The sequence below is a fragment of the Pristis pectinata genome, chromosome 7 (assembly GCF_009764475.1).
Source record: "Pristis pectinata isolate sPriPec2 chromosome 7, sPriPec2.1.pri, whole genome shotgun sequence".
Lineage (NCBI taxonomy): Eukaryota > Metazoa > Chordata > Chondrichthyes > Rhinopristiformes > Pristidae > Pristis > Pristis pectinata.
In genome coordinates, this window is record NC_067411.1 from 78,593,716 (window position 1) to 78,607,594 (window position 13,879).

At 35.6% G+C, this 13,879-nt stretch overlaps 1 protein-coding gene across 6 annotated transcripts in view; it reads left to right on the forward strand.

Moving 5' to 3' along the window:
* Nucleotides 1-13,879, forward strand: part of carnmt1 (carnosine N-methyltransferase 1) — a 38,206-nt gene that overhangs the window by 13,030 nt on the left and 11,297 nt on the right. Inside the window, exons 6-9 of one of the 6 annotated variants that reach the window (XR_007956627.1) lie at nt 1,877-1,990; nt 2,285-2,352; nt 4,298-4,336; nt 12,845-12,948. Coding sequence is in view for 4 of the 6 variants with exons in the window: in XM_052019675.1 (XP_051875635.1) it covers nt 1,877-1,990; nt 12,845-12,948 (218 nt within the window). In the remaining 2 variants the exon portion in view is untranslated. Of the gene's footprint in view, nt 1-1,876; nt 1,991-2,284; nt 2,353-2,458; nt 3,297-4,297; nt 4,337-12,844; nt 12,952-13,879 lie in introns of those variants that run through there. The other 5 variants (XR_007956626.1, XM_052019677.1, XM_052019679.1 and 2 more) reach the window with 5 other exon arrangements.

A 13,879-nucleotide genomic window follows, 5' to 3' on the forward strand; every position in this document is an offset into this window, starting at 1 on the left:
AGGTGCAAGGTCACAACAAGGGAACCGTTCAATAGTCTTATCACAGTGGGATATAATCTGTCCTTGAGCCTGGTGGTATGTGCCCTCAGGCTCCTGTAAGTTCTGCCTGATGGGAGAGGAGAGAAGAGAGAATGACCCAGGTGGGAGTGATCTTGATTATGCTGGCTGCCTCACCAAGGCAGCGAGAGGTATAGACAGAGTCCATGGAGGGGAGGCTGGTTTCTGTGATGCGCTGGGCTATGCCCACAACTCTGTGCAGTTTCTTGCAGTCCTGGGTAGAGCTGATGCCATACCAAGCCGTGATGCATCCAGGTAGGATGCTTTCTATGGTGCATCGATAAAAGTTGGTGTGTCGAAGGAGACATGCCAAATTGTGACATGTATCCTTCAGCTTCAAAGGAAAATTGGATTAATACTTGAAGATAAAAATGTTACAAGGTTATGTGAAGAGCAGAAGAATGGGATTAGTTACTTAGTTCCAATATATAAGCAACCAAATGTTGAATCATATTAGAATTGTGAGGAAAAGTCTCAGAAACAATCAGTCAAATTTGTTCACCTGCATGTACATATTGCATAGATGCATTTGGAGACACGTGCTTTTCGAATACATATTTAGGAACTTAATCCGGAAATTATAATCATCCACATGATTATCCATTTCACTGCAATTGGATGCAGAAGTTGAGTGAATGAATCAACAAGTCTACAAACTAGAAATTATGTCAAAAAGTGAAAAATGATTTATGGCTATCTGTCCAGGATGAAATATTGAAGAAGAAATATAACTATTTGAAATGCTTTTTATATATAATCCATAACATTGTTAGAATCTAAGAAACATCAGCCCTGGGTGGCTTTTGTATGTACACAAATCACAAAGTTTAATACGCAGGAACTATAACAATTAGGAGACCAATTGGCACGCTAGCTTCTAATGCAAAAGGATTGCCGTTTTCAAAGATTTATGCAATTTATGTGCCCAGGTTCTTGCGTTTTTTTGCACCCTTTAAAACTGAACCGTTGAATCTATTATTTTTTGTGCAAAAATGGATCTTTTCACACTTCTCGGTTAAATTTTATTCACCACTTTTCTAATCTTAAGCCAGCTCTATCTTCGTATAGTCCATTATTATCCTCATAGGCATTTACTATTCAAAGTCGAGTTTATTGTCATATACACAAGTCCATGTATGCACAGGTGCAATAAAAAACTTACTTGCAGCAGCATCGCAGGTACATAGCATCATATAACCAGCATTCACAAGAAAAAACATAAATTCTACACAATTTTTACAAGAGAAAAACAATTGGAACAAAAAAAGTCCATTTTAGAGCAAAGTGATCAGAGTGGTCATAGTGCATCTGTAGAAGTTTGTTAGTGTGTTCGGTGACAGTCAGAACCTCCTTAACCTCCTGAGAAAGTGAAGACGCTGGTGTGCTTTCCTTACGATTGCATCTATGTACTGGGCCCAGGACAGGTCATCCGATATGTTAATGCCCAGGAATTTACAGCTGCTGACACACTCCCCCGCCGATCCCCCAATGTAGACTAGCACATGTTTGCCCTCCTCCCCTTTCCTGAAGTCAACAATAAGCTCTTCAGTTTTGCTGACGTTGAGCGAGAGATTGTTGTTGTGGCATCGCTCAACCAGGTGTCTGATCTCACTCCAGTAAGCTGACTTAGTTTTCCAATTGTCCCTTCTTCCTCTATGCGTATATTAGCCTATGTTATGAATATGAGTTAGCAATGTGAATTATAACAACTGCTTCAGTGTAACTGAATCTAAATTTTATAGCCTTTATTTTTTTTGCATTAGCTATTTTTATAAAAATGGGGGAAATATTTGCTTTAGTCTTCCTATTTTATCAACAGATGCATGGGATTGTGTGGCAACGTGTTTTTTTATTGACACAGCCCATAATGTTGTTGATTACATTGAAACAATATGGAAGATTCTGAAACTTGGAGGAATATGGATAAACCTTGGTAAGTACTGTCTGAATAACCTGTTTACAAATAAAATTGTTTGCTCTTTGGTAACTATCTAAAATAATATGCATCGATGAATATTATTTTATAAATTGAGTACATATCTCAGGGTTTAAAACTGAAATGTTTTAATATTTGAAACAGTCTCAGGGATTAATTAAAAAATTACTGCATTAGCTGTTTAGAACGTTTCCATTTTTAAACCTCTGGTGTATAAATTAATGCTGACAAATCATGAACGTAGTTATTGAGGAAATCATCATTTTGTATGTCTTGTTCTGTTTTCTCCAGAAATAATGATCACAACTGCCTTGATTCCTTGAGGGATAGCCATAACAAAGTAAAATGTGAACATAATGGTATCTGCATTAATAAATGTACTACAACAATATTAAATGTAACAGAGCACTAGTGGTATTTTAAATTATGTTCCTCTGATGCTTTTCCACCTATTTCCTTATATAGACAACACAAATACTTCGTGCAAAGTGCAAAACCTGATAAAGAAAGCACCTTGAAGACTCTTTGTAGGTGACCATTATTCTGCAGATTGTTTTATTTTACCTTTTAATTTTATATATAAACTAAGCAGATTAGAGAAGCGACATAAACCAAAGTGTGTATCATCAGGATGAATGCTCATTTATGAAATTATTAATGATTTGAATGAAGAAAAAATGTAGATACTGCATCTTATTCTCCTCAAAGGAATTCTGGGATACTAGTGGGGCAGTTTCAGGCTACAATAGAAGTATTGTTTATTCAGATGTTTTCATCAAAGTAATAATAAACCATTTTTTTAAAGGCTAGGTTTACATTGAAAATATATTGCAGAGATATTTTAGAGAAATGTAAAATATGTAACTGAGAAATGTGCACTATTCAGTTTTAAATTGTTGACATAAAAATTATATTTTTTGTACATTTTTCCTAACATCATATATTTTGTTCTCAAAGGGCTAGAACTAAATATTTTCAAATTACTGTTTTGTACTGTTGATTGTATCAAGTATATGCATTTGTATCAAAGGTAGAACTACCACTATTTTAATAAGCTTTCCTAAGAATGCATAGATGAAAAATATCCTTGGACCAACAAGGCTGTTTTTCCACATGCTGGAGGTAATATGGCCCTACCATGCTTACTAAGTTTTATGCAATTTTCCCTTGATTGTCTTTGCCTCTTCAGATACACATCAAACTTTTAACCCATATAGTATTCATTATCAAGCAATTACTTTCTATAAATATTTTTGCAATTCCACTAGCACAGGAATCATTTTATACCATGCTTTTTCCTATATTTTTTAAACCTCCTCTTTGTCAATCTTTTTAAGCTATTAATGCAATTTTTGCTATATTTCGCATGTCCATAGTAAGTTGGGAGAAATTTCTTGCCATTTCCTAGTCTCGTTAATTTTACTCTTGAATTATGCATTCCCACCTCAAACTAAATGGCCAGTTTATCTCTTAATTATATTAATCATTAAGCATTTTAAAGATCTTAATCACGTCTCCCTTCCTTTTTAGCTTATCTAGTGAATAAAATTTATTCTGAGATGCCTTCGTAACTTGAAGCCCTGGTTACTTTATCATTTGTCACTCTTCTCTAAATTCTCTTCATTGCATTAGTCTACATTGAGAAAGAGTACAGCAAACTTTAAATGTTGTTCAAACAATGAATCAGATACAGTTAAACTATTTTTTGATGTATTCAGACATTTTCAGATACATTACCACATTATTTTTTGTACAGTAATGTGCTTAATTTTAGTATAACTCTCTTAAACTAGCTGTTTGGTCAATATGGAATCACCACCATCTTTCATGAAATTTTACTGCACAATCAAGGCTAAACAACCTAAAGTATGCATATAATAATTGTTCATCCTTAGAAATTTTGTTTGACATCATTATTTTGTCAGTGTTTAGTCATTATATATTTGACCAAACTTGAAATTAACAAATTAACTGGTAGAAATAACATGACTTTAGAGCTCTTTGGTGATAGACCTTGAAACTATAATGCTTAAATCTCAGTTATAAGGTTAAAATCAGTTTTCTTTTCTTCAATAAAATGAAAACAAAAACAATATTTTCACCTCCCAAAGACAAAGACTGTGTTCTTAACAAAAATAAAAATTTGAAATATAAGCACTCGACTAAGATTAAACCATTTATCAGGCTGATACGCCAGAAGTCAGATTTCACAACTTCTGAGTTGAAAATGTAAATGAATTAAATGAAATTTTAGTATCAGTTTAAGCACAATTTTATTAATATGTCACATTTGTTTTAACATAGTGAGCATGGAAACAAAACAACATGTATAATTTTTGAAATGTAAGTCAAAAAGCTGTATTTCTGGAAAGAGCATTAAATATGAATTGCATATGTTTTGTTTCTTAGATTTAAATATTTAATTACATTTGAGAGCTAAAGAAACTGTGCTAAAACTGAGTTCTAATCTTTTTATCTTCAATCCTGGTGCTGTGTGGTCCTTAGCGAAATCTGCATTTTGGAATTTAGATAGATATTATTTTGTAGATATTAGAACAAATTAACAAAGTCATAAGAGATTCTGGCCCAATTTCCCAATGCACATTCTTAAGTTTTGCACCAGAAATGAAACCGAAGTTTACTCTCCCTTTCAGCCTGGACTTTCATCAGAAGAGTAACTTTATTATATATACAAAAAGCCTAACATTTTAGATAAAGAGGTAAAGCAAAACTGAGATCATTTCTGGGATTAAACCACCATTGGTTATGATGCCATTCCTATAGGTTTGTTGTATTATTTTCTAATGTCTCTACTTCTTGCTTTTCTCTGCCAATGTCTCTTTTGCAAACTTAAAAATTGAGTTTTAATGCTAATTTATTTAACGCTATTAATATTCAAGTAACCCAATGTATTCCTTTTTTATATGTGTATATTAAAATGGTGGATGAGCTTATCTGTTGAACTTGCTGTGATTCCTTTAGCAATTTGATTCGCAGTGGCTTGACTCACTGGTACCTGTGCTCTCTTATGATAGAAATAAAAATAATTTGCAAAACAATTGCCGTTTTAGATAGAGAGGGAAATATCCCTTCCAGCTCCCTTAGGTGATAAGAAGTATTCCAAAACGAAACATTGTCCAGGAGCTATATTGCTTACAATCACACCAAGATTTCCACCAGAGCCATGAAATTGTCAAGCTCTTTTTTAACGTATCCACTGACTATATGCATACAACATGAGCCAGAAACTTATTCAGTAGGTTTGCAGTCACCTGAGAAAAGAAGAATTTCCAAACACTTTACTTACTTTTACCACTGTGCAACTGATATGATGCCTGATTTACTCCAGCCTGTCTAATTGCTATAATCTGCCATTTTGAGTACAGGCTTATTGTAAATATCTCTATTACATTACACCTTTATCTTTGTATGTCTATATTTTTTAAACATATTTGGCTAAGGTATTGAATATAGAAAATACTCAAATGGTGTGGCAGCCTATGTGTAGAGTAAAACAGGTCAGAACTAGAAAATGATATTGGTATTGGTTTATTATTGTCACATACTGTATACCAAGATACAGTGAAAAACTGATGTTTTGCAAGCCATCCATACAATTTCAAAACATAAGTAGTTTAAAGTAATACAAGGGAGAAGCAATAACAGAATGCAGTGTTATGGTTATAGTTACAAAGAAAGACAAAAGGGGGTTTGTAATGGAATATATAAAGAAGTAAAAGTGGTCTAGAGAAGATGAAAATTCCACTATTTGTCTGAATCAAATGAGAGCAGCATTTATGGTCTGGAATTATTAAGTTCTTTGTTGAGTCTGGAAAAATGTGATAATGGTCCTCCAGTTTCTGTTAAGCTTCTTTGGAACAATGTAAGGGGCTAAGGTTAGAGTGAAACTAGAAAGAGATAAATTAAAAAGACAAGTGATCAGGAGCTCAGGATCAAGCTTGCATTCTGTCTGGAGGTGTTTAGCAGAGTGATCGCTCAACCAGGAAGTGAAAGAGAAGGGGCCTTATAGGGCCTGAAAAGGATAAAATGCTGTGGTGCAGTATGTGGGTCAGGTTTTTAATGAATACTTTGGAGCTATCGTCATTAAAGAATGGGATGAATCTGACATTGTAGGTAAGGAAGAAGTGTGTGAAATATTATTCGGGATAAACACAGTAAAAGTGGAAGCATTTTGTGCTTTAGTGATTCTAAAATCAGGTAAATTGCTAGGCCTGGATGAAATAGATCCCAGGCTTTTAAACAAAGCAAGGAAGAAATGACGAGGGGCTTACTATCATTTTCATTCTCTTTGGCTACAGGAGTGGCAGCAAAGGATTGGAAGACTGCTAACATTGTGCCATTGTTTAAGAAGGGAAGAAAGGATAACTGAGTAATTACAAGCCAGTTAAACAGTGGAGGCCGAATTATTGGAATCATTTCCGGGGAATATTATAAACCACTATTTAGAATGGCATCATTTAATCCAGGACGATCAACATGGATTTGTCAAAGAAATGTCATGTCTGGCTGACTTGATTGAATTTTTTTTAGAAGGGAATGAGGAGGGTCATTGTGGGCAGTGTACTTGATTTTAGCAGGGTTTTTAATAAAGGTGACAGGCTGCGTTTAAAAAAAGGAAAACCAGGGGGATCCGAGGTTGAATGGCTAGAGCTGTATACTGCACTGGTTAGGCTATTATTTGAGTACGGTATGAAGTTCTCGTTACCATATTACAGGAATTATGTGACTGCAGTGGAGAGAGTCTAAAGGAAATTTACAAAGATGTTGCCAGGACTGGAAAAGCTTAGCTGAGGAATAATTAGAGAGGATTATTCTTTGGAACAGAGGAGGCCAAAGAATATGTAATTGAAATCTGGGAACATAGATTTACCGTAATTTCTAAAAGCATGAGAAGGGAGATGAACAAACTGTGTGTGACACAAATGTTAAGTGATTTTTAAGCCCATATCTGAATTTGTCCAGGTCTTGTTATATGCAACCTTGGACCGCTCCAATGTCTTAAGGAATTGCATTTCGAAAATTTGCCCACTTATAGCTAATGTTATTCCTTTATTTAAGGAGGGCAGCAGGATAAACCAGGTAACTACAGGCTGGTGAGCTTTACTTCAGTGGTAGGGAAATTATTGGAGAAAATCCTAAGGAATACGATAGGATTTCTATACATTTAGAAAGGCAGGAGCTGATCAGGGATAGTCAGAATGGCTTTGTACAGGTGAAATCTTGCCTCAGTAATACGAATATATTTTTTGAGAATATACCTAAGAAGATTGATAAAGGCAGGGCGGTAGATGTTGTCAAAATGGACTTTAATAAAGCATTTGACAAGGTCCTGCATGGTAGGCTGGTCCAGAAGGTTAAATCACATGGGATCCACGGTGAATTGGTAACTTGGATCAAAAGTTGTCTGGTCATAGAAAGCAGAGGGTAGTGACAGAGGGGTGTTTTTCTAATTGGATGTCTGTGATCAGTGGTACACTACAGGGATCAATACTGGGACCCTGTTGTTCGTGATATAAATGATTTGGATGTGAACATAGGAGGTAGGCTTAGTAAGATTATAGGTAGCACAAAAATTGGTGACATTGTGGATAACAAGGAAGATTATCTAAAGCTGCTGAAGGATGTAGATAAGGTAGGTTGGATAGAGTGTTGACAGATGGAATTTATTCCTGACAAGTGTGAGGTCAAATAAGGGTCAGAGAAATACAGTAAATTGTAGGGCACTGAGGAATGTTGATGAACAGAGGATCTTTGAGATTCAAGTCTTTTGTTCACAGAAAGTGACAACACAGGTAGATAAGTTGGGAAGAAGGAATATTGCCATGCTTGGCTTCATAGGTCAGGGTATAGAATATAAAAGTTGGATATTAGCTTTAAAAAACACTCGTTAGAGTATTGTATACAGTTCTGTTTGCCACACTATAGGAAGGTTGCGCTGTAGAGGAGATTCACCAGGATGTTGCCTGGATTGGAGGATTAGTTATGGGCAGAGATTGGATAGACTGGGTTTGTTTTCTCTGGAGCAAAGGGGTGACCTGAAAAAGATATATAAAATTATAAGAGGTGTTGATAGGCTAGATAGAATCTTTTTCCCATGGTAGGGATATCAAAAACAAGAGGGCATAGGTTTAAGGTGAGCAGAAGAAGTTTTAAATGGGATTTGAGGAGAAAGTTATTTTACATAGTGAGTGGTTAATATCTGGAACCTGCTGCCAGAGTAGGTGGTGGAGTCAGATACCTTCACTATGTTTAAGAGACATTTAGACAGGCACTTAAACAGGCAAAGCATGGAAGGATAAGGACCTAGTGGAGGCAAATGGGATTAGTATAGATGGGAAAAAATGGCATGGATGTAGTAGGTCAAAGGTGCAACTCGAAGTTTCAACCTTATGATGGAAGGAAGATTATGGATGAAGCAGGTGAAGATTGTTGGGCGGAGGACTCCAGCAGTCATATTCCGGAACTGAGATGATTGACCTTCAACAATCATAAATGTTTTCCTTTGTTTGTGGTTTCCCTTTGAAGCCCATTGATTTTGTTTTTGCTGGGTTCTTTAGTCAATTGCTACCTTGATGACAACAGAATTATTTTAATTTTGCTTTGCCTCGCCTTTGAAATTCATCCTATTTGTCTGTGTTTCAGCCAAGGCAGTAGAGGGGCCCAGAGTTCAGTGGTCCTGGCAAAACCCAGCAGAGCATTGCCAGCTTGGTTATTGATGAGGAAGCACCACTTAATCAGAGTTTCATTACTTTGCTGATGATTGGGAGTAGACGGGTGTTAATTATCCAGACTGGATTTCTCCTGTTCTGCTCAGACAGGATATACCTGGGCAATTTTCCATATTGTTACATCGGTGCTAATATGTAAATCACAGCTTGGCTAGCAGTGTGATTAATTGTGGAAATTGGAAACTTCTGATCCCACAGCCTTTTAATATCCAATCCTCTCAGCTAGTTCTTAATAATGTGTGGAATGAATTGAATTGGCTGTAGGCTGGCTTTCTTTGACTGAGCATGGTTCTAAATGTTCAGGTTTGTCTTAAATGCTCACATACTGGGCTCTGCCATCAATAAGGTGCCTCCCTGCCCCTCATCTGGCCACACTCATGATTTGATGTGACTGAATTGTATAAGTTTAATCTGGTTTGTTTGTTGTGAGATCACTAAGCCCTGACTTCTGTACACTGTTCTTTGCTGTTTAACACGTCCTGTGTTGTAGCTTCACCAGTCTAGCAACTCACTTTTAGCCACATCTATTGATGCTTCCATCATGACTTTCTGCATTCCACTAATCTACATTGACCCTTGACCCCATGTCCTCATAACACCAGTTAAAAAAAGAAATGGAAACTATGTGCATGAATACCACCTACGATTCGCCTCAGCTGATTAACCAGTATTCTTCCAAGATGAACAACACTTACAAGCAATGTAAGTAGCAAGTGTGCAATATGTACTCTGGGTGGGGCTACTTCAATTTTCCATTACCAACCTGGCCCAACACTGGCTTTGGTGGCTGGACTGCACAGTATCGATCTGAGCAACACAGTTGCCAGACTAGGTCTGCAGGAGAGAGACTGAGCAAACCAATATGAGGGTTAAGACTACTTCACCTTGTACTCATAATTATTTTTGCTGACACTTCTCTCCATGAGGGTATTGGTAGGAGTGACAACTGCCCAGTTTTTGCAGAGACAAAATCTCCATTTTACACCAAGGACATTGTCCATTCATTCTGTTTGGCACTAAATAAGGCAGATTGAGAACAGACCTAGCAGCTCAAAACTGGGCATCATTGAGGTGCTGTGGGTCAATAGCAGAAGGTGGTAATCACGTATAAGGTTTCCATTCCTCTTTTTTTCAACTGATGTGATGAGGACATGGAGTCAATATTGAGGATTTCCCAGCTGCTATATCCTGAGTTTATTCCACTATGTCAAAGATTTTGATAGAGGAGTCTATATTGATTGGGATCGCTAGGTAATATTAGTCTTTTGCTGGATTAGTTAGTAGGACAGCTCTTGTAAAGAGAGCTTTGCTGGATAAACTAGGCTAGAGGCAACATTGCTGTATCAGAGCCTGAGTTGATCTAGTTTTTTTTGCCATCTTTGCTGAGATCAGAAAGAAAATAAGTTCAGTGGAGCACTAGAAGGCTGAAATAATGGGTTTGTCAGAGGTGTCCGATTTGGACTATTGGTAAAAGTTCAAGTCAATCTGTTTGAAGTTACAAAGTTGTAGACCACAGTGGAGGAAGACCTCCAAAGGACATGGTCATTGACAATAGAAGAAATGGTCACTTAGTTTGCACTGGTTGCTTGTGGTTATAGGTGAAGTAATGTTATTGCTGTTGGTCCTCCTTAAGGTAGAGACCTTTTCATCATACAACTGATTTGCTCTTGAGAGTGAATTTAATGACAATGTCGCAATTAGATGAGAGAATGATGTATTGCAAATTCAAAGCGAACTGAGCAGAGAACTTAAGAAAACTTATATTGCACAATTGTTCTCAGTGCAGAGGCCTAGAAAGTATAAGAAGCTAGATATAAGAGTCCAGCTGGGATGAGAATGCTGAGGACCAGAGAAATCATCTGGTATGCTGAGAAAGGATCCTGGCTAAGAAAGAGGGTGCAGAAGTAATAGATGAGGAGCTTGGCACGTGAGATTGGGAATGCAAGTGTTTTCAGCCGAACATTAATCTGGCCCTCCTTTGAACTATTTCCAGTTTCCATATCACACCCCATAAAAATTATGTTTTGAATGAGGCCAGCTAACTAACATAATGAAAACATTTTTAAAACTCTCAATAGAAATAAGAACAAGGAAAGGTTCTCTGTGCCTCCCCCCCACATGAATATGCTTTGTTAATCAGTAATATCACAGCCAATCCTCTATCTCAAAACCAAGTTCCCCTTCAATTCCTTTATATATCATTTCTTTTGATTTGCTGATATATTTGACAGCTGAACATCCACAGCCCTTGAGGCAGAGAATTCCAAAGATTTGCAACCCTTTGTGAACAAAATTCTCTTTATCTCAGTCCTAAATGATGAATTTGTCATCATGCTTTGTAACCTAAAAGCTTGTTTGTTTGGCTACTCACTCAAGATACTGGAGTTGTTTGTATGTCTGTATGGTGTAAGAGTGAATGATATTAACGTGCACAGCATTATGTTTATTGAAGTTAGATATTAACCCATTCCCTTACTCTTGTCATTTTTTTTCTCATAATCACCTTCACAGCCCCTTCATTTCATCTGCAAACTTATCAACCATTCTAATACCAACATTCAAGTCATTAATGAAGAAAGGAAATACTGGTAGATTAACAATTAGTCTTTGTAGGGAAACCTTTTATTGTGTTTTAATAGTGCACAGTGTGTCCGACTGTAGTGACATGTTACATATTTTGGACGTTAAATCAGGGATATCAAAAATTTAACGTTCATGATGCCATAAAAGGCCACATAAAAAGTTTATGTTCTGGTATGCAATATACAAGGAAAGGATTAAATCAGAAGTATGATGTTTTATTTCTGATATCACATCATACTTAAATTGTTCCTCAGTTCATGTAATAGCAAATATAGGAATGATATCCAGAGTCAAAATTATCTTGGTTCACCCACAAATTTTTTTGTATCCTGAATAAATTAAAATCTTTGAAAGGTTTGCCTTCCACCTTCAATTATGGAAGGTTGAATGGAATTTGCAAATGAATAATTTAGTTAAAGAAAACAGGTGCCAGCTCAAAACTGGGAATACCAGCAATGTCAATGAGACAGAATTTTGGTGAAATTCTAGTGCGTCTCAAATGTACTAGAAATAAAAAGCATGGTGATAATTTCAAAGTTGTAGAAACTTTTTTATGTGGAATTCTGTAATATCGTATGTGTACAACACTGCATTAATTTATATTTCTACAAGTTGAATATAATTGTGCAGAAATAAACTATGTTTAACCTATTTTAAAACATCCGTGTTAATTTCATTGTTCAACATTATATTCCTCAGCATTATATTCCTCAATATATGCTGCAATTATTAATTATAAACTCATGCTAAATCTTCTGAGACCTCCATCTGGTCCTCTGTAGCTCATTGATCCATCAGATCAAACATCCATAATGGATGTAATTGCAGATTCTCTCATGTCACCTCTGAGCCTATTGCGGTTACTTTCTGCAAAAAAAAACAAATATCGCCAAGAATACACTGACATCGTAGGTGTAAATAACATTAACCTGAAAAATATTTTGGTTCTATTACCAGTTGGTGAAATTCAAACCCCCATATACTCTAAATAATCTTTTTCAAAGTTAGCACAGGATTCATGCAGAATATTACAATAGTTTTGCATTTTTAAATAAAAATCATTGGAAAGAAAGGCTATGAATGCCAAGAAACAGCTTTAGAGCATCATTAAAAATGACTTAAAGCAAAGTTTGATTTTTAATGCTAATTCTAGATGCTGATTATATTTAGAAATAAAGCTGATTAGCTCATAGTAGAAGCAATGATCAGGAAGGAGTGCAAATGTTGTTGACAAATGGACTGTAATGCCTACTTTTTTCAACTGATTTTTAAAATGACTATGAATTTTCAAGATGAATCTCAGCATACTATAAATAGAGCAGTGTGACACAAATGCATCTTTCTAATATAACCAAATTACAAAGATTCTAAATAATACCCAATTTATTACAAAACTCTCCTTTATTAACCACTTGATATGCAACCTCCTCTGCATGTATGTGGTGCTGTAAGTCATCTTATTTGTTATCTTGTAAATTAATTGATGGATTACTACTCAAACCAAACTGATTTCTCCTAGGTCCTTTGCTCTATCATTTTGAGAATATGGCAAATGAAAAATCAATAGAACTGAGTTATGAAGACATCAGACATTGCATACTTCAATATGGATTCAAATTGGAGGTAAGAACCTTAACCATAAATAATTTTAAGGATAGAAAAGATAACTATGAATATATAAGTCCAGTCCTGTGTATAAATCAATTTAAACACTCGATTTTGCACTATGTTATTTATTTTTTTATATATCTTCCACACATGATGAGTGCAGGGAGCAGCACCTGCATAGATGATGTTGTCATGATGTGACAGTCATTGCTTCGTGTAGCCTTTAATTGCTGTATTTAGCAAAAAAAAACAAGGATGCAAGTCACTGCACTGATCCATTTTACTCTGGCTAAAAAGATGTTCTTTGGTCTAGAATTGGAACAAAGTCTTTGGTGTCTCTCTTGATAAATGTTGGATTACACAGTCACTGAAGTCTTTCACAATTAGCTCATGTTGGCTGCTTCAACACCACATTTTATTCTTCAGTTTATCATCCAGGTACATGAAAGATCAATTGAGGTCAGCTAATAAATCTATAAAATTAAAGTTATTGGAAAATTGTATCCTCTGAGCACACAGAAATAAATCAGAAAAATATCAAACTATTACCACTAATATATTCACAAGCACATTTAACATCTTTTCCAGTAAATTAAAATTTTGGTCTTCTATCAATTCTGCAATTAGCCATCCAAACATATAGGAAAAATTAAACATCATAAATAAGTCCAGGGCACAAATTTGAAATTTTGCAATGAATATATACCATATTGGTTGTATTAAAATAATTACAATTGAGATATTAATTGATTTGAACTCCTGTCAAAGATTTAAGATACCAGAAAAATAATAAAATTTTTCTTGAAAATTTAGAAGAATATCAGTCAATGACCTTGGGAGGTGAGGATTTATCAACTGGGAAAGTTACCAGTTATTTCCGCTAGAATGTCTTACCTCATTGATTGAAAAAGAATACTTAAGCATCGCCTGCAGATCAAGATTGCCT